The sequence below is a fragment of the Canis aureus genome, chromosome 21 (assembly GCF_053574225.1).
Source record: "Canis aureus isolate CA01 chromosome 21, VMU_Caureus_v.1.0, whole genome shotgun sequence".
Taxonomy (NCBI): Eukaryota; Metazoa; Chordata; class Mammalia; order Carnivora; family Canidae; genus Canis; species Canis aureus.
Window position 1 is genome coordinate 31,950,100 of NC_135631.1, and position 22,177 is coordinate 31,972,276.

The window sequence follows — 22,177 nt, forward strand, 5'->3', positions numbered from 1 at the left end:
TTGAAATTGATGATGTTTTTGCTGTAAGTAACGAGTTAATCGGCAGTCCCTGGGCTTCTGTTGAACTTTTGGGGTCAGAATGACTAGAAGAGGTAGTACCTTATGCCATTTGTGGTAGTATTTGTGTGTGTGTGTGTGTGTGTGTGTGTGTGTGTCTTTTAAAATACATTTTAAAAATATCTTCAAATATTTGTGTTTTTCTCCTTGTAGGTCCTTGTTTTATTGTTATTCTTTGTCTTAGAAAAGCCATACAAATGGTTTTGAAAATAGAGTGACACATAAAGAATTACAAAGACTCTAATGATGTCAATTCCAGCTTTTTTTTTCCACTGATGATTACACTGTGGGCATTTTTCCTTATGATGCAATTATAATACTGTATTTTTCCTGTCCCTTATACCTGCTACCCTGATGCCATAGTCATTCATGATTATTCCATGTTATTTAAATAGCACGTTTCCTCTTTAAAAAAGTAGTCAACTTTCTAATATCTAAATCTTCCTCTGCCTTCCTAAATGCTTTTTTTTAAAGATTTTATTTATTCATGACACACACACACACACACACACACACACAGAAACACAGGCAGAGGGAGAAGCAGGCCCCATTCAGGGAGCCTGACGTCGGACTCAATCCCAGGTCTCCAGGATCATGAAGGTCGCGCTAAACCACCGAGCCCCCGGGGCTGCCCATAAATGCTTTCTTAGGACAGATCTTTTGAGGTAAAATAACTGCGTGAAAGGCTTTCATTATTTTTATGGCTTTTGATAAGCAACGGTATGTTGCTAATTTCTCATCAAAATCACCGTATCAGTACTTTTTCTGAACTCCTGAGGCAAAATTGTGTATTACAGTTTAAGAACATAATTACAAGTTTGATATGAAAAATGTCATATTATGTGAACATGTTATATAAATATCTATTTTTTAAAGATTTATCTATTTGAGAGAGAGAGCAGCATGAGGGGAAGGGCGGAAAGAGAGAGAGAGAGTCTTTTTTTCCTTAATTTTATTTAAATTCAGTGAATTAACATATAATGTATTATTGGTTTCAGAAGTAGAGGTCAGTGATTCATCAGTCTTAGGTCACATTCAGTGCTCATCACATCCCGTGAGCTTCTTCATGCCCGTCACCCAGTTACCCCCTCCCCCCTCCAGGGACCCTCAGTTTGTTTCCTATGATTAAGAGTCTCTTATGATTTGGGGAGAGAGAGTGTCTTAAGCAGACTCCTAGCTGCATGTGGGGCCCAACACAGGGCTCAATCTCACAACTCTGAGATCACGACCTGAGCTGACATAAGAGTTGGATGCTTAACCAATTGTGCCACCCAGAAGCCCCTGTAAATATGTATTTCTTGAAAAATGAATGGATGTGAATTTACCTTGTTATGTTTCCTAACTCTTGGTTTCAGTTATATTTGGTGAAGTGCTTTACACATCATTTGCTTGGTTTACATTGAAGTATTCATTTAAAAATGATTTTCAGGGACGCCTGGGTGACTGTTGGTTGAGCGTCTGCCTTTTGCTCAGGTCAGGATCCCAGGGTCCTGGGTTCAAGCCCCGCACCAAGCTCCCTGCTCAGCGGGGAGCCTACTTCTCCCTCTCCCTTTTCCCCTCCCCCTGCTCGTGCTCGCTCTCTCTCTTTCTCTCTCTCTCATTCTCTTTCTTCAAATAAATAAAATCTTGAAAAAAATAAATGATTTTCACAAGACTTTTATATATTTTATAAAAATATATAAATATATATATTTTATAAAAATATATATATATTTTATATATTATATAAAAGTTAACATGTTAACATTCTAATTTCATACATATTAGAAGTAACTTGTTATGTTTTACATCTCTAAATTTTTGTGTGTTCCTCACAAAAAGTCTTACATTTTATTTAGACAAATCTATGGAATTATATCTCTATGATTTCTCACTTATTATGCTTAGAAACTCCTTCCCCAATGAAACAGCAAATATATATTTTTCTAGTTATTTTATGATGTTTTTACTACCCTCGCAGTTTACATTTTCTATTTCCTTGAAGATACCAAATTAATCTAGGGGTTAAAAATGTATACATTAAATTTTTCTTTTCTTTTAAGTAATGAGTCAGTTGCCTCTGCCCTATTTTTAAATAAGTCTTCCTTCTGTGTTTGTTGGAGAAGGGACATATTCTTGAAGGCCTAGTCACTTCCAAGACACATGCAATGCTTTAGCTATGAGAGAACTGACAGGTGAATTATCTGCAGAGGAATTACCATTAGGCTGCTATTATCAGAGAGCAGAGTCCCTGACCTTTACCTGCTGCTTAGGACCTAAACGTCCTTTGTCCCTCTCCACGGTTCTCTTCTCATTTTAAATGAACTGCCCTCCACTGAAGATCTACATTTAATAATGCCAAATATATTACCCTTGTTCACATTAGGCAAATGACTAGTTGACCCCAGTTCAAGCATGGTTTTGATTTAGCTGAGTGGTTTTTACTTATCACTTTTAGAGTGGAGAACATTCCATGGGTTTAAATCAGTGGCCACAGATTACATTATCTCTTTGTAAAGGAGCTGACTTTTCTAAATGGGCTGTACTGACATCTCACTGTCGAGATCCAGTGTGCATAATGCATCCTATTGCAGCACGGAATAGAGCAACACAGAGAATGGGAATGTCAAGTAGGCAAATGTTAATCAGCCGCTTAATTTCTGCGGCACAGGTTCCTGTCTCTAGGTCGCAGAAAATTGGAGAAACATACATCAATCCCAAACTGTATTTTATTAAAGGTACGATTTCTAATCCAGGCCTACTTTTGAAGATTCAGAAAGAAAAAAAGCACTTCAGTGATCTCATCAACATTAGATAAATCCAGAAAGAAATTTATTGCAGCAAGTTTTATGTCTGTAGCTCAAAAAACAAAGAAAAATTCAGCGTTCCACAAGGAAAGGAAAAAGGCAGGATGGCATTGGAGTAAGGAGGTGCCAGGTGTTTATGAAACTCTGAGTCCTGTAGTGACGGACAGGCCTGGAAAGGAGGGAAGGGGAGCCAGACTTCAGAGTAAAACGGATAAACAGGATACAAAAAGAGAGCAGCAAAGATAATGATGAAGTGTTACATAATGTGTGCGAAATCGAAGTCCTGATTTCTTCCTGTGAGGAGATTAAAGAGAACAATAAAAAGTAGTGAGTCAGAGCTGTGACCAGCTCTAAAAGCCACATAAAGTGCGGCTTGAGCATCAGCAAGAATCCCAGTGATGAAAAGGAGATGTAGAGATGGCCTGGAACTAACTCACCAACTTTGATTGTCACGCTAATAACCAGGGGCCATTTTCTATTGAAAGAATTAAAAAATAAAGGCTTCTGAACCTCACCTCTCCGGCTTGCCAGCAACCCGGCAGTAGTCTATGACATTGCCAATAATACTTCACACTTTAACCTTCAGAGAGCTTTACTTTTAACCCCCCAGATACACCATATGCTATGTCACCAACTTGATAAATGGAAGACCTGTAGGGGAAGATAAATGAGTCATCATACGATGTAGAGTCTGCAGAGATGGACCAGGTCCTGGCTACGGGGCCAGAGTTTTGTGATCCAAGATTTATTTAAAATTTAAAGAATAATTCCTACAATAAAACTATTTAAAGGAAAAGGTATATGTAGTGTGTTAAGTTTGGGTTTAATATTTCTGTTGAAGATTAGCCCTTGAGAATCCTACCAATTCAAGTTCACATTTATTTTAGGCACGAGACTCCCCAAATTTCTGAGAATGTTAGGTGAATTCAACGTTAGTTTTTATTACACCAGCGTTTTAAAATGCCTGGGCCTTCAGAACAACTCCATTCAAAAAAAACAAAACAAAACAAAACAAAAAAACAAAACGAGTAGCACACGCCCAAATCACCAAATGGAGAAAGTTAAGGGAAGCAAACAAACAAACAAAACCCTGGTGAAGTGGATTCGGTGTAGAACGAAGGCAAGCTGGAGACCATTCAGCCTCATTAACCAGGGATCTGGGCTGTGACCTGCCTTTGGCCTCTAGTGGTACCCCGCCAGCTGCACTTCTCTGGCACAGAGGGTGGTTGGCTATGGACTTGTTAGTTAACTGGGCTGGTAGCCAGAGATGTTTCTTTTCCTTTTTCTCATATTTCCAGGATCGGAGGGATTTTTTTCTACATATTTTTCACATAAAGATGCAGAGTAGAGTCCACCCACTGTGAATAAATTTAATTTAGCTGCCTCTATGCCTCCTTGATTTCCATCAACGAAAAGTCTACAATACAGGGGCAGATGTGTAAACTGGGAAATCTTCCAGACCTCTTTGTTGTTGTTGTTGTTATTCTACTTAATGCCGAGACGCTCAGCAATATTCCACATTAAACAGGGCTCTAGTGTCGGTAAACATGCCTCCAGTTTCATTGAAGGTAGGTTTGCTCTTCACACCAGATTGCGGGCCAGGCAAGCTTAAATGTTTGAATTGTCTTTCAGTACGATTGCTTCAAAGGGTCAAGAGCATCACATTTCAGGAGGGGTTCTTTTTGTTCCCTGAGTTTTCTCACACTTGAAATCACATTACTCTGTTATAGTATACCGAGGTATGGCAAATATTTCCACAAATGACCAATTTGTTGGAAATTTTAAATTTGTTCCAATTTAAAGTATCACATAGACCCGCAGTATCAAAATTCAATCCATAGTAAAAAGGGAAATTCAGCTTTAAATGTTGCTAACCTTCTGACTGTGGTGCTACTCAGTTACAGCTCTAGCGTCCAAGAAGCTGTACCCATGCTTTTCCATTACACTTTTAACAAGTCACCACTTACAGTCTCCATATGAATTCTGCTCACTTATTGGGTGACATCCAGAAAGCAGAGCACGTTCCTTTTGAAATCATTGTTCTATTTCCACATGACAAGGACTAGTGTGCCCTAAGAGCTTTTTCTACACGATGGCTGTCGATGTTCATTTGTAGCTCTGAGATTTAAGTATCAACTGGTGTTCTTAATATGCCACTTGGTATCTGAAATCTCTGTAAAGATGGTCAGTTGATAGTTTCCAGTTTTACTTCATTGGTTTTTATAGCTTTTCATTCCTATCTGTAGACTGGGAGAAAAACTAACTATATTCCAAGGGTTTGGTTAGGTAATCATGAGAAGCAAACATGCATCTTTGAGGGCTGTTACTTCAGTGGAGTTTTTCTTACTGTCTTCAGCTATGGCTGATAATATTATGCTTGATGACAGAGATGGAAAGGTATCTCTTACGTTCATTGAAGTAAAACTATGTGGCCTCTGTTCATTTGCTCCTGGCCCTCTCTGTTTTTCATTTATTACCTACCTTTTTCCAATTCTGCAGTTGAAACCTGATGAAAGGATCATCAAAACAGAATATGGGCTACTGATTCGAAGTTTGCAGAAGAAGGACTCTGGGATGTATCACTGCAAAGCACAGGAGCACACCTTTATCCACACCATAGTGAGGCTGACTTTGAATGTCATTGAGAACGAACAGATGGAAAATACCCAGAGGGCAGAGCACGAGGAGGGGCAGGTCAAGGATCTGTTGGCTGAGTCACGCTTGAGATACAAAGACTACATCCAAATCCTTAGCAGCCCAAACTTCAGCCTGGACCAGTACTGCGAGCAGATGTGGCACAGGGAGAAGCGAAGACAGCGGAACAAGGGCGGCCCAAAGTGGAAGCACATGCAGGAAATGAAGAAGAAACGAAATCGAAGACATCACAGAAACCTGGATGAGCTCCCTAGAGCTGTGGACACGTAGTTGTCTATTTAATTTAAAGAAAAGAATTCTTTACCTGCAAACGTACCGTCTTCTGTTTTGTACACCCCGTATACAAACTCGTAGGCGCTTTCCCTGGAGCTTTGCTAAGGCAAGGGACACAGGAACAGAATCCAAATGAGACTGCCTGCAGGGAACCTGCTGTAGTGCGGGCGAATCGTTCATCTGAACCCGTGTTCCAAGAACGAAACATGTCCCTTCCAAGTATCAGAATTATCCTCAAAATAGGGGCTTTACATTTACTTGGGTAAACGTTCAATGTGCTGAGTTTTTGAATCGATTATGTCATGTAAGTAATTGAGCTAAGCAAGCAACCAGTTTGACATTGTAATAAGGTGTTTCATTTTCCTCGTACGACCATTAAGCGTGGGGTGACCGTGCTGGGTATGTGTTCTTAGGAACAGATACACCATTCTCCTCTAGAACTGGCGACCTTGTGGCAGGGATTGGAGGGCAGACGCAGATTCCTACAGCTCGTGCCGGCACCAGGAACCTTCCCAGCGAGCCGGTCATTCCTGGCACACGGTTTAGGAACGTGGAGAGGTGCGTTGTGTCAGACACGGGGGTGACCTTCCCTGTACTGCAGCGTGATTCACTGAAGGACGTACATGCTCCTCCCGCGATTTCTTATGACTTGTCAAGAGTAGCAGGTTCAGAGAGAGAGAAGTTGGTGTTCCGTTATTGTTTTTAGAATATATGCTGAGCTTCACGGGGATGAAACGCTTCATAAATATTTTAATAGCACATGAGAAAACATCTTAATAAGGGAAACACTATGATGTATACTGTGTCCTAACGGGAAGGCATGCAGATGGGATTTGTTGAGAGAAAGAAAGACAGCCATAAATTCTGGCTTTGAGGAAAACTCATATCCCCGTAAAAAGGAAGAACAATCACAAATAAAGTGGGCAAAATGTAATGTAGCTTTATTCACTAGGGTATAAGTAGGTGCCAATTTGTAATCCATCTGTTGAAAAAATTCTACCTTATTCTGCTAGTGAAAGTCTGAGGAAAAGTAAATTTTCTAAAAGATCATGGGAAGAATGAACACAAATTTATTTACAACCAATGGGATTTCAGGAGTACTTCTTTTTTTTCTAAAATTTCATTATACTCTGTAAATTATTTCCATTTACTGCCTTTATTCTCTCCTGAATATTGGATTTTATTTGAGTGAATACAAAATAACAATATATACATATAGAGAAAGATAGAATTAGGTAGACAGTGATGGGGAGTGGGGATATGTATTTGTTGAACAATAGAACAAATGCAAAAATGTTGACAACGGAAAGAGTTAAATTAACTCTTTGACATCTTTTCTTCACACAATCTGTTTGCATTTCTGAGATTGTATGCTGTAATTCAAGTAGCCTCGTTTAAGTAATTTAATAATAAATAAGCCTAATGCATGTAAAGAAACTGAACTCACAGCATTAACATAAACATTTTTCATATTCTGTTAGCACTTTTGAATGTTTCCAATTTAACTTTCCCTCTCTGCGTACGTATGCTGTTTCCTGCCTGTTGGAGCAGAACTCACCTTTCCTTCTTGGAACACAAAACCCTTTGCCTTCTTCTGTTTTGCCTCTTCACGCCCTTTTTAGTGTGAAATGAAAAATTAGTCACTTCCTCACATGGAAGGCAGCCTTTCAGAAAACTGAATAGCAGACATTGCTCGTCTCTCATGGATTCTGCATGTCTTGAAAGAAGAGCCTGTGAGAACCTGTGTGGTTAGAGGAGTTTCAGCATCAGGTCTGACTGCCTCTGTGTTCCCAGCATTCGCTCGTAGGTTCATTCTCTTCGCCTGGCTTACCTGTCTCAAAGTAGCCACATGGCTGGAGCAGGTTAGGTACCCCTTTTGAAATGATACCCGTAAATATTTGTAGGTGTTTCACTCTACAGAAAACTAAGGCTCTTTTTTTTTTCTTCTTCTTCTAAAAATGAACCAGAAACAATCACTCTTAAAAAGTGATGCATAAGATTAGCTCTAGGGTAGAATCAGGCTGCCATTTAAATATCACAAGGAGAGTGTTTCTAACTATTGATTTCCTGGGTTTAAATGTTCCAGGAACTCATGGTAAGCTCAAAAGAAGTAAATGGGAGCATGATTTATTTTTAAGATTTCCTAATATTTGTATATCAGACAGTAATGATCATAGTAGAGGTGACTTTTGGAAAATTTCATGAAGCTCAAATGTTAGGATTGACTTGTGTAATAAATTTGGTTTTCATCACAATATGAGTGTTTAAGCCATTTTTTAATTACTCCTTTCTATTCTTAATTACTTAGATAAAATTTAGGCAACCTCTTTTACTTTACAGCTAATATTTTGGCTGCTTTGGATCTAAAACATTAATTTATGATAATTGCTTAAAATATATTTGAAATATTGAGTAAATATTCAGTAAAACAAAATGCCATATAATAAAAAACATATGGGCAAAGATTTTTGTGTATTTATAAAGATAGAGGACATCTAAGCTACATTTAATTTTTTAACCTTTTAATTGCCATAGAACACTTAGCAGGACAGTATGAATATATTAAGTCTAGAAATGAGACACAATATATATACTTCCTCACCCCTGAAGGCTTTACCAAATTATCCTTGAAATAATTAAAAATAAAATTACAGTTAATAGCTTCAAGTATGTTTGTTAAGGAATTAGCTATCAATGGAGAGGTCTTATACAATGTCTGCCTAGTCTTGGTTTTGTATTTTCCTCCCGTTTTAAATACATAGGTCTTTAACTTGCATATTCTCGCTTGCATTTCATTCCAGCTATTCATGCTGCTAAATGAAATCCTGCCTTTCTGCATACATTTACATTCAATTTATTGGGAATTTTAAGAGTTTCCTTAGAACTGAAGAGTCTAAGTAATTTATGTAGAACTTTTTTTTCCTCCAAAAAAGCTCAAAACACTACATTTATATTACCTACTTTCAGAATACACAGTCTGAAAACCAACCAAATTACTTAAGAGATGGAAAAAATAGTCATAGAGAAATTCAGAAATTTGCAAAAGCTACAAGAGTAGAAGAATTGCAATCTTCACCAAATCTCATCAATCTGTTGGCTACTGATGCTCATTTAGAATATGCTGCTTACAAAACGGTCTTACTCTTGAACTCTGTCTTTGGTCTGTATTTCAGTTCTTTTATGCTATTAAGTTTCGTTCCTGCTGAATTGTATAGACTCAATTAAAAAATAAGTTTACAGTGGCCAGTGCCTGTTTTTCAACATTATCAAAATTAAACTTTCAAAGACAATTTTGTATTATCCAGATGTCCACAAAATATTAAGTTGAACAATATCATTAGTTACACACTGATATTTTAAACTTAAATATAAGCTATATATACATATATCATAAATACAAATGAAAATTAAAACCTAAATGGCTTCTCTTTAGAATGTTACATTTGTCTTAGCATGTTGGAAAATTGATTAGCCTTATTGGGAATGGACAGTTAAAGGGGAAAAAAGAGATATTTGAAATGTTTTTATAGAAATATATTTTTCTCACAGGAAATGACCAAAATATTTAAATAACTTAGCTTACATCTGAGGTTAAAATATAAGATCTAAAATTCCAACATTCTAAATATTGACAGCGCAAAGACAGGAACATGCACATGACTTATACCTCTCATTTAAATATTTGTAGTGTAAAGTATTTATGGTAAGTTTGAGATAGATGATTTTTTGGAAAGGGCAACAATCTATCAGTTAATCATTTAATTTAATTCTGGTATTGTAAGTGGTTACCAATCAATTTCGAATTACAGTTTTGGTATTTTAAAAGAAATGTAGTCTTGTAATCTAAAATAATTGAATATTGTCAAATGTATATTTTGGTTGTATTATAATAAAACGCAAACATTGGTGTTCTATGGTTATAAACAGAATGTTGGTTTTGTGCAAGTTTTTTTTTCAAACCCTAAACATGGTAACTGGATTTTATACACGGAATTGCACTAAATCAAATACCTAAAAAAATATTTCCTGATAACATTCAGTAAATATATTTTGCATTTTAAGTTTGCAGTAAATTCTCTTATGAAAGAAAGGAATATATGTTTTTCCCCAACCAATACAATTATATAGTTGCACTTTACTGTGATCTAAATTTAGACGTTGGCAGACTGACATAAACATTACTACCACAAGTAACTACTTTTAAGATTTCCAGTGATCACCAAATAAGTGAAATTTGAAAATACTCATCTGTATCTTTAGCCAAATGAGTATAACTTATTAAAGGAGTTAGCTGAGGTTTTGTTTTTGCTTTAGAAAGACATTTCTTTTAGAGAAAATTATATTTCTTGCCAATTCAGTACATTTGTGAAAGATATATTTCTAATAGGTAACATATAATACCTCCCCAAACATGGTTATCAAATAGCTCATAGAGATATTATACAGAAAAATGTCAGGTTTTGTGGTGTTCTGACAATCTTTAAACATGAGAGTACAGTAAATGTAGAATAAAAGAAAAACATAATTTTATATAGGGCACTCTTAGTAGGACCTTAGTAGGGTCATGTCCAAGTCGTTACTGTAAATAAGGCATAACACAAGATTGAAAATGAAGAAAATTCCAATTGTATTAGTTAGAAAAGTGCATGAGGCATTCTCAAGACAAAAGAAACAAGAGTTTAACATTTGAGAAATAAAAGTATCTATAACCACACAAGTTGTTACCTGCATTAGCAGTGTTTCTAGCCCTGGAAAGTCTTGTCTGGGAAGATGAAGCTGCAAATAACTTCATTGTTTCTTTCAGAAGTTCATATACTTGTCTTTTGTGTGTGTATTGGTACAAACACTCCTCTTGGAGAGTGACCTGATATTCCCAATGAAGTTTAAAATGCACATACACCAAGAACCATCTTTTCACAATTAAGTGCATACCCTTGAGAACCTTCTCCACATGTGCAATAATAGACATTTTCAAAAATAGTTATTGTAGGATTAATTATACTAGAAAAAAAGAGAACAATATGTATGTTCTACACAAGGAGAATGGATAAATTGAAGTACAGTTGATAAATGGATACAGAAGTTTAAATTAAAAAGAGATCTGTGTTCATCAACATAGAAAAATTTCAGAAACAATGTCAAATGAGTAAAATCAAGAAGTGTAGGAATGCAAACAGAATTATATTGGGTATATCAAGTTTAAAGAAGTAAATGATACTGCTTAAGGATGCATACATTCATATGTAAGTAGTAAACATATAAAAAAATCATTTCAGAAAAAGTTAGGAACCAAATTCAAAAACATTTGAGCTACCATTGTTTTAATAATGTTTTATTTTCTTAAAAACATATCTAAACCCAGTGTTACATTTCTATTACACACATTCGTAGGAACTAGTATATTTAAATGTTAATAGTTGACAAAGTTGGGCATTGGATTGCAATTTAAATATATCACTCCCAATACAGTTCAATGTGCTTGAAATATTTCACAATAAAAAGTAAATTAAGGTTCTAAATCTCACAGAACGAATTACTCAAGAGTCAATTTGAAAGAGAGAGGGAAAGAGAAACTAGCATATCGGAACACTAGATACTCAGCCATCATAATAGATGCAGCCTTCCAGGCTTACATTATGGACTTTCTTGGACACCCTGATTATTTTTAAAAAACGTGACAGCTAGGACCTTGGTTGGCCTCAGGGACCCTGGGATAATGTCTAGTTTTCAAAGCCACACCTTATTGTTATGGAAATGCCTAAGGCAACTGGGATATCCAACTATGTGCTTAATATGCCAAAAAGACTCCAAACAGCTGAGTTGGCCTTTCTTGCATTGAACACTGTTCAAGGTTGATATTTAAAATATAGAGTTTCTTCTTTCTGGCTTACGTATCAAAATTATAAACCGGCTTAGGCTCTTTAGGTAACTGGAGAAGGAAGAGAAATATTTATAACTTGCAAATGTCTTTAAATGATCCCATAGATCATGATTTTCTGTAGGAAAGATTTTATATCAATATAATTTGCCCTTTTAATTTACTATGGATGTTTTCTTTATGTGTAGAGATAGGCCAAAATGTAGCCCAACATTTTACCCTTTACGAATTCTCAATTTTATTGGGGCCTGTTAGTGAGGGGCTAGTATATTTAAATATGTATTGCAAGAGTGTATGAGGGCATATTCAGGGAGTATTCGCTTAGACTACCTAAACCTGGATAAGGAGAGCATGAAACCAATTGACAGGATGGGAGGTTATCATTTAGAATCAGGAAAAGGATTATTTAATGGGCCATATTCCTCTAAGCTTTGAATATATTGAAACAAGTACGATGGGACAGTTATCTTTCAATTACTGAATTGTGTTCTAATTGTAGCCCTCTCATACAGGTCATCTTTACTATTGAAAAACAAACAGAATCCCCTGTTGTGGTTTTGTGTGGTTGATGTGGTTAGTCTGAACACACATCTGGAAGCAGCCTTGGGTGTCAGTGGCCACAAGCAAAGTGAACGATGAGGATCACCTAACTTCCTCCTGTGTGCCAATCACGGGAAGCTGGACAGGACGCCAAGGGCCTGATTATGAGGAATTTTAGGGTTCAGAATGGCTAGGGAGTTAAGCCTGTAGGCAGAGGGGGACATCTTGGTATTTTTAAGCAGAGAGATGACAGAATGAAATTCTCATCAAATTTTCATATAAGAAATAAACACAGAGTGAAAAAATGACCTCTCGATTTCCATGTTTTGCAACTGGGTGGATGAAAGTTTAAAAAAAAAAAGAAGGAAATGGGTAGCCAGGGTGGCTCAGTGGTTTAGCACCGCCTTCAGCCCAGGGTGTGATCCTGGAGATCGAGTCCCACGTCGGGCTCCCTGCATGGAGCCCGCTTCTCCCTCTGCCTGTGTCTCTGCCTCTCTCTCTCATGAATAAATAAATAAAACCTTTAAAAAAATAAAAAGTAAAAAAAATAAAAAATAAAAAAAAAAGAAGGAAAGAAAAAAGAAAGGAGGTCCAGAGAGGTCCGTCATGGGCAGTCCCTCTCCGTGGGCGCGGGGACGCCCGTCAAGGTGACCCGTGCCACGCCCTCGCCGAGCCGGCAGGTGCCCCGGGGCCCAGGCTGCAGCGCGAGCCCCCTCGCTGCGACTCCCTGTCTCCCCCCGCCCCGCCGCCCGCCCCGTCGCCCAAGAGGCCTCGGAGGCCGCCGTCGGGGGCTCGGGGGCCGCCAGAGCCACAGCTTTTATCACGGTGCGTTGCTATGTTTGCTCTATTTTATTATCGCGTTAATGTCTTGTGCCCACTACGTAAACTAGACTCTCTCCTCTATACTATAGGAAAGAAGCCCCTAGCGCCTGGGGCTCAGCACTGCGCTTGCAGGTGGCCGCAGGTGGCTCCAGGTGGCCACAAGTGGGCCCAGGGCCCCTAGCACCTGGGGCTCAGCACTGTGCTTGCAGGTGGCTGCAGGTGGCCAGAGGTGGGCTGGGGGCCCCTAGCACACGGGGCCTCAGCACTGCGCTTGCAGGTGGCTGCAGGTGGCTGCAGGTGGCCGCAAGTGGGCCCAGGGCCCCTAGCGCCAGGGGCTCAGCACTGTGCTTGCAGGTGGCCGCAGGCGGCCGGGTGGGCCTGGGGGCCCGCGTCTGGGGTGGGGGGTGTAGCTGCGAAGCTGCGGCCGGGGCTCGCGGTGTCGGCATCACACACGGGGTCGAGACGGCTCGAAGGACGCCCGTGGGCAGCCTGACACCCAGCCTGGTGCTCAGGCCGCCGACTGCGGGCTGCGGGCGCAAGGCGGGATCCGTGCGTCCTGACCTAGGGACTCATGCACTTCTCTGTACCTTAGTGAGGTATTTCCCAAGTACTAAAAAGCTTACAAAGTTATGAATTTTCCTTATTTCTTCCACAGAAGCCAAACTGCCTGAGAACTACCTCTCTACAGTTAGCCGCGGTTAGTGACTGAAAACGACTTAAACAAGTGTTGTGGAACAACAAGAGTTTCCCTCAAAATTATTGTGATTCTTTAAGGAACTATTAAGAAAAAAAAATTCCACCAAATGGAAGCATTTTTAGAAATTCCTACACCATGTGCTTCCTTTTAAATCAAATTGGTAAATTGATGAAGGTCTATTTTCATTTTGAATGTTCTCTGTTTTAAACAACAGTTACAAACTCATGTCGTTGGGGCTTTTCTTTGATTCAGGTGGACTCAATGCCACAAAGTACATGATTTAAACTGATAGAGAGAAGGTCCATGTAATCTGTAATGGATGATTTGTTTAAGCACAAGGACTTTGAAGAAATCTTTAAAGAAAACTTGAAAGATTTAAGTTCATAGCATAGTCAAAAATATAGATTTCTAAAAAAGTAAGAATATAGATTTCTCTGACAGATATTCTTTGGTAAATGATATTTTATTTTTGCCATAGTTTTGTCCTGTTTGTTTTACACGTAAGAGCATGTAAGTGTTAAACGAAATCTTCTACTAGACCTTTAGAGTCAAGGGCTAAATAAAAGCAAACCAAAATTTTAACATTGTTCTTTGTCCATTTTCTACCCTGAAAATGTGATTGGATTAGATCTATTGGTTACATTTGATCTCTTACACAGCAAAGGAAATTTCGGTCACTTAGGTACTATTAAGATGCGTTATATAGCAGCGATGTCCACTGTGGCCCAACTGTGGGAGGAGCCGCGGTGCCCACCGACAGGTGATGGATAGAGGATGTGGGCTCTGTATACAGCGGGGTGTCCTCAGCCCTCAGAAAGGACCAATCCCCACCATTTGCTTGGACGTGGAGGGAACTGGAGGGTGTGATGCTGAGTGAAGTAAGTCAATCGGAGAAGGACAATCATATGGTCTCATTCATCTGGGGAATATAAAAAATAGTGAAAGAGAATAGAGGGGAAAGGAGAGAAAATGAGTGGGAAATATCAGAAAGGGAGACAGCACATAAGAGACTCCTCACTCTGGGAAACGAACTAGGGGTGGTGGAAGGGGAGGTGGGCGGGGGGTGTGGGTGACTAGGTGATGGGCACTGAGGGGGGCACTTGGCGGGATGAGCACTGGGCGTTATGCTATATGTTGGCAAATTGAACTCCAATTAAAAAAATAAAAATAAATTTAAAAAGATGCGTTATATATTTTAAAAGCAAAATACTGGGCAGCCCGATGGCTCAGCGGTTTAGCACCTGCCTTCAGCCCAGGGTGTGATCCTGGAGTCCCAGGATCGAGTCCCACGTGGAGCTCCCTGCATGGAGCCTGCTTCTCCCTCTGCCTGTGCCTCTACTCCCCCTCCCCACCGTGTCTCTCACGAATAAAATAAAATCTTTTTAAAAAATAAAAAAAAAAAAAAAAACGAAATAGTGACATATAGGAGTTTTGATTTTAATTTGAACCCAGAATGATGTATGTAATTCGCAGAAGAAATCAAGCTTTCAAGTCCCCATGCCTGAAAAACAAACATTCCTAGCTGTAGCCACATTTAGAACTATTTGCTAAAAAAAAACAAAAAACAAAAAAAAAAAAAAAACAAAAAAAACCAAACTACATTCCCCTCTTTTGGACACAATGTAAATTAAAGCTATTTGTAAATGTATGTATCCAACAGGTTTTTACATATCAGGTATACAAATGATCTAAGTAACAAAAATATAGAAGTACTTATTTCTGGGAATGTAGGGAATTGTTTGAGACTTCCACGATACAGCTGTGTATCTGAGGAACCTACAAAGGAGCTCCGCGCCACACACATTGAGACAAGTGTCCTTTGTTTTCCGCTTTATCTTCCCAAGAGAGCGACCAACATGGAGAAGTGGTTTGCGGGTCTCTTGCCAAGCTGGCAACCTGGATCGGGTTCCAGTTCATTCCTCTTTAGTGTCAATGTGATGGTGTGAGGGGACCAAAAGGAAGATAGAAGTTGTCCTCTTCTTGTCTTACTGGAGCGAGGGAGGAGTATAGGTAAGCGGAAGGAATCCGTAGCAGTGAAGTAGTAGGACTGTGTGTCTTGAGTTAAAGACAACCTCTATAGAAATTTAGAAAAAGAAAAACTGGGCTCAATTCCAAATTTACCATGGGCAAGCCGGTGAGAGAGGGTCGCTGGGGAGAATATTCCTAAGAGGACACCTCAGAGGTAAGAGGGGAAAAAGGCTGAACCGACCTAGCAGGACTCTGGGGGAGGGCGGGCCGGGGTCACCGAATGACACGAGGGGGGGTGCAGGATGAGGACGCGCTGGGGTCCCAGCGGCGGTCACATGCGCAAGGTGGTGGGAGAGTCTCGATGAACGGACTCGACCGGATTCTTAGGAAACCCGGCGTTGCGGGGCCTGCAGGATGGACACTGAAGCCCGAGGTCAGAGTGTGGTCGGGAAGAGGGCCAAGAGGCTTGTCAGTCCGACGTCCCGGGGTTCAGGGCGGGTAGGGACGGGGGATGGAGAGCAGGTGTGTGGCCCCAAGTCCCGGTCGAGGCTGGGAGGCCGAGGGAGAGCCACGGGCCGCTGCCGGGCTCGGCGAGGGCGCGGGCGGCCTGGAGGCGAGGGCGGAGCGCAGACGGCGGCCCTGCCCGCCCCGCGACCGCCCCGCGACGGCCGGTGCTCAGCCGCGGACTCCGCCGGCCCGAGCCTCCTCGCCGAGGTTTCCGGGGCGGGGGCTGCCTGGGGCGGCCCCGGCGGCTGCCCTCGCGGGGCGATCCTTCCGCCTCCTTCCCCGTGGGCGCCGCTGCGGAGCTGGGCCCGCGCCCTGGCACCGCAGCGCAGCGCAGCGCAGGTTTCGCACCTGCGGACTTCAGATCCCGGGTCTCGCTGTCGGCTTGCTGCTGTGTTCATTTTTAGTGAAATACACTTACGTGGGCTTTCCCAAGGTATTGGCCACAATTTGAAAGGTAGCTTCTTGGGGAAAATGTGATTTGAGTTTCAGACTTTGGAACACAACAAAACTGGGAGTTACTACGCCAGCAATTATTGTGCATATCCAGCGCGCGGGCTGCCTCGCAGACGTGGCCTCGCTTAATGCCCGCGGCTGCACTTAGACTTAGGAATTATTATCCACAGTTTTCAGAAGAAGCTGAGACTGGGCAGAGAATAAATGTGTGACCTAATGTCCAGACAGATGTTATAAAGCCAACAAGTGGCAGAACCAAGAGTCACATCCTGGCTGTTTGATTCTGAATTCCAAGTGGTTAATAACAGCAATCCTGACTCTTGGCCCGCTTGTAAATTAGAAATGTCTCTAATGAGTGTTCTCCTTACTGCTGTACGGAGGTTTAGTTTTGTTTCTGTTTATTAATAGCTAATCATTATGGAAGTTAATATTTACGTAATGCAACCTGTATGCAATTCTTTTAATGACCTAATAAAGTAAATGCTAATTTAATCTATATTTCCTAATGAAAAGATGCGGAATTCCAGAGATTAAATGAACTTTCCAGCGATATTTTATTTCACTCATACTAACATAGACATACTTTGTGCCAGTTCTAAATGCTCTAGAAATATTAATTCATTTAATTCCCACAGCTTCCTGTGAAACCAGTACTGTTTTCATCCAGACTTTACAAATGAGGAAACTGAGTCACCATGAGAATAAATTACTTGCACGAGGCCACATGCAGGCAGACACTGTGTTTGAACCCAAGTTGGTTGGCTCTGAATCGTTCTGTGTTGCAGCTGCAAATTGATAAAAGCAAGCACTGATTCTCAAGGGTAGCCCATAAACCCTGTTCTAGAAGCAGCCATATGTTACATTATCACAGTCAAGAAATTATACTTAGGATGACTCTTAGATGACAATAATAGAACATTTATAGTAATTTTCCAAGTTGCCATGTAAGAATTATTAACCATTTGTTCTCTTTCGCCTGAGGTGATGTCTCATTCTTACGATTTTCCAAACTAATATATTCCTGTAGAGTTAGAAAACACAATCATGGAGTTAGAAGATGGTGTGGAATGAACTGGGTGGTAGTTGTGGCACCAAGTTCAATTATGTACTTTAATAAAATCAGTCAATAGCATTCTAGTTATTCATTCACATTCATAAAATTGAAGACCTCCCTTTTAGAGATATTTAGTTGCTTTTGTGTTTTCGCATTAGCCTGTCGGCTAAAAAAAATGTGGTTTCCAGAGTATCAAATAAATCTCAAATCAAGGCTCTTTGCTGAATCTGAAAGGGTCTGTTGGTCAGAAGTTACCGCTCTTCTGCGTAGAAGTAAAGAGTGATGCTGTCTGTACAACGTAATGACCTATGGTTCCATTTACAAGGCATGTTAGACAGAAAGCCGCTTCTGGAGGCTCAGAGGACTCAATTCCATTTTTTCTTTTTGGTGCAGATTGCTTTCTCTCCAGAGAGGCGAGTCTGTGATTGGGACATTTGTCAGGTAACACTACCAGGAGACGCAGCTGTGCTTCACTCCAGAACCGCATCTGCGTGTTCTATGCTGACCAAGGTACAGGACTGATTGCACACAGAAGAGTAGATTCCAATAGGAAGTTTCAGGCAGTTACTAGCATGGGTATTTATAAAAGCAGTGAACTACAGAGAACGCCTGTCTTAAGACTTTGACTAGGAGCAGAAATAGAAAAAAATAAAAATAAAAGGTAAAGGGAGTAGGGATTAGTGATATTCCAATTTATAAATGTCTGGTGAGTAGAAGCCTGGCATCACTCCACCAATATTCTTATCTCAAATTGTGTCCTATTAAATTTTTATTTTAGATATATTTATTATATGAACACATTGTAGATTAATATATACTATATAACCATCCAATATTATAAGAAAGTGGAGCAACACAGGTTTATTAAACTGTATCTTTTCTTCACTCTCAGACCTCTTTGTGGAAATTTCCATGTCATTGTTGAAGTGCAGAGATCCCTAAACCAATAGGATCAGACATATTCCATTAGAACAATAATCTCTTTATAAACAGGGTCTAAATTCTTCAGATGTGTGTGTGTGTGTGTGTGTGTGTGTGTGTGTGTGCCTGTGTAGACAACTTTTACTCATCATTCAGACTTTTTCTGTTTTGAAGATCTCTGAGGTAAGAAATTAATCTGGCTGGGCAAAAGAAGCAAGAAGTGCATGGGAAAGTGTGTTGTTGTTGTTTATAAAGATCTCAGTATGCTAGGAGTTTGACAGAGATTTATTTCTTGCTCTTTCTGGAATCATCTCCCATATGATTTCTATCATTTCTTTTCGCCTAGGAGAACTTTTACAATACACTTCCTGGCTGTGTCTCCACAATTTAGCCTGTCAGAAATGTTCAACCATATACTCATTTGACCTAACACATACCTCTCCTGGGTAGATTTGAACCCATGCACTGAGGAATGGGTATCAAGTACATGTGTAGTTGTGCATTATAACCATTAGTAGACACACACAGTGTGTCCACATCTAATAGATGTTAAGAGATTGTGATCCATCGAGAATTAAGAGAAGCAAAGTGAAGAAGTGAAGGCTGGTGAAAAGAGCAATGAGAGTGGGATAAGACTAAAAGGAAGGTTGAATCAGTAACCCCAACAGTAGTAGAGCTTACAGTAGAAAATTGACATGAGAACTGAGTGAAAGTCTTGAAAGAAAGCAAAGAAAGGCCGAAAAGGTGGCACTCAATTTCTGAGATTGATTTGGAAGTGATAGAAAAACATCTGAAGCTGGGATTTTCGACAGGGAGAATTATATGAACTGCGGTGGAGTTGTGGTCAGCAAAGGTTTTTGCTCCAGGGGAAGAAGTAATCCTCAGCTGGAGGGACCCAGTAAGAACAGGGATGAAAGCCACTATGTAAAGAAAAGGCTGGTATTTCTTACATCCAGGGGACAGCGGCTGGGGGATTACGTTGAAGGCAAGAAAGCATGAAGGACAGAGCTAAAGCCGTTGGGTGAGTGGAGACCTCATTCCTCCCCCTTCATCACCGAAGATCGAGACTCTCTGTTTTAAGGTAACCAAAGTGAAACATCCCTAGGAAATCTTCCTAGCACTGATCTTTTTTTTTTTTTTTTCAAAATAACATAAGTTCTGGTAAAGAGTCTACTCTTTCCCAGGTATAGTTGACAGTCGTCTTGACACCTTAATACACTGCATTACAAACTCTCCTCTGACCAAAGAACCATTGCTTCTACTCATCTGCCATGATGTTCAGCATCTCTACTTTTAGAAATGTAGGTTTTGTATTTTCTAAGTATGAGGCCATTTATCTCCTTTAAAAAAAATAAAATGAAAATATATTTATCTTTTATTTCTCAAAGGAAAAAACTTGACCAGGTCCAAATTTCTTCCACCTCCCTCTTATCTCTATTACACCTGCACCTTTTCTTAGGCCTTTAACTGTACCTTAGTATTCAAGGTAACCTGTCCACTTGTACTCTTGGGTCTCATCCATTTCTGTCTTCACCAAGGACTCATTACATCAGTTCTTCTTCTTTTCCCTATTTTCAACATCACTTCTTCCTCAGTTTTATTCTCTGGTCATATCTCTTCCAATCTCTTCTTGTATAGTCGTGCTTAAAGGTAAAGTTACTACAATTTCTGCATCTATTTCTTCTCCTTCCCCATATTTCCCAAATCACCAAGAACTGGCGTTTTGCTAAGATAACCAGTGACCCAAAGGTGACCATACTTTTTACTCTTCTCTTATTTGATCTACCACCTCCGGCACTGATAACTGACATCAAATTAATTTCATCTTTGCTACTTTACATGAGTCTCTCTTGGTTCTTGCTTCTACTATGCCATTCTTCTTAAAGTCTTTTCCAGCTTCTTATCTTGTGTAGTTCTTAAATTATTACATACCTCAGGGAAGACTCTCATTTATCTGAAGCCATATCACTTCGGTTCACATCCATGCTCTATAATTTGAGAACTGTTTGACTTGAGGAAGGTTATGTATCCTTTCTGTGGCCCACCTGTAAATTGAGGATAACACCAATATCATGACATAATGCAATGTAAGGATTCACTGTGACTATAATTTTCCATGGGCAATTTATTTTATGCTTTCAGCTCTACCTGCCATTTCTACTCTTAAGATTCCCAAATAGGCATCTGTACTAAGACTCTTCTCCTAAACTCTTATGCTAAAATTTCTGTTAGCTGTCACTTTCAGGATTTACCATTCATCTCAAAGCAACAGAAGCATATCTGAACATGTGACCTCGTATTGTTTGTTTTGGCAGATGGCAACATCCAAAATTTTCCCTCTCTCCATTTTGGTCCCAAATCTGACATCAGCTGTCGTTCATTTATTTTGGTTAATTCTTTTTTTTAAAGATTTTATTCATTTATTCATGAAAGACACACAGAGGGATCCCTGGGTGGCGCAGCGGTTTAGCGCCTGCCTTTGGCCCGGGGCGCGATCCTGGAGACCCAGGATCGAATCCCACGTCGGACTCCCGGTGCATGGAGCCTGCTTCTCCCTCTGCCTATGTCTCTGCCTCTCTCTCTCTCTGTGACTATCATAAATAATAAATAAAAAAAAAAAAAGAAAAGAAAGACAGAGAGAGAGAGAGAGAGAGAGAGAGGCAGAGACACAGGCTGAGGGAGAAGCAGACTCCCCGCAGGGAGCCCAGTGTGGGACTCGACCCCGGGTCTCCAGGATCACGCCCTGGGCTGAAGGCAGACACTCAACCGCTGAGCCACCCAAGAGCCCCATGGGTAATTTTTTTGAGGGCTGTTATTCTGTTTTTTCATACTGTCTACGGGGTCTTGAACAATTCTTAACACAAAGTCAGTAACTCAAATATTCGTTGAATGAATAACATGTAAATGTATGTAAACAGGGATTAGAATGTATGGCAGCATTATTTATTACAGTACGAGTATAATTTCTGAAGAAATAGAATAAATTAGGTGAATTTCAATGCACAGAAAGAAGAAAAAGAGTATTAGAGGCTAGAGCTGGTTAGGGCACTTCCCCTCTGGATTTCTGTGTCCTATGAAGGGGCCTTACCTAAGTGAAAGAGAAGTGGCAGGGTAGGAAGTAGCTTGAGTCAAGAGTCCCTGGTCAAGGGGAGCTTGAAAATAAATAAATCAAGAAAGAAGGGTTACATGGGAGGTTACCGAAGCAGACCTTACCTTCCTTCGATCTAGTGAAGAGTTCTAGTTTCCCTTCTCTGTCTCACATGTCCTGTGTACAAATATGTTGACAAACCTTTCTATGCCTAGGATGGTTTTAGCACAGACAGTCTTACCTACTGGGAAACCTCTTAGTCCTAAGCAAACCAGGATGCTTGGTCACGCTGTGTACAAACTGCTATATCCTGAAGCATACTATCATTTGCAAATTAAGAGTGTTAATTTAGTGTTCATCTATTGTTCACTAAAACTATAACAAACTCCGATTACTTGGAAGATCCTGATCCTGTTCAGTTCTTGAGGACACAAAGATGAGTTTGATATTGCCTTTCTCCTCAAAGAGCTCTGTGTCA

The 22,177-nt window shown here is 40.0% G+C and overlaps 1 protein-coding gene across 4 annotated transcripts in view; it reads left to right on the forward strand.

Annotated features, from left to right (window-relative positions):
* The window catches only part of SEMA3D (semaphorin 3D), a 141,750-nt gene extending 122,141 nt beyond the window's left edge, over window positions 1–19,609 (forward strand). For 2 of the 4 annotated variants that reach the window (XM_077863807.1, XM_077863808.1), the window contains exon 17: window positions 5,343–9,700. In XM_077863807.1, the coding sequence (XP_077719933.1) occupies window positions 5,343–5,768 (426 nt within the window). In that variant the 3' untranslated portion in view covers window positions 5,769–9,700. Of the gene's footprint in view, window positions 1–5,342; window positions 9,701–13,666; window positions 14,036–18,083; window positions 18,201–19,567 lie in introns of those variants that run through there. The other 2 variants (XM_077863809.1, XM_077863810.1) reach the window with 2 other exon arrangements.
* The last annotated feature ends 2,568 nt before the right edge of the window (window positions 19,610–22,177 follow it).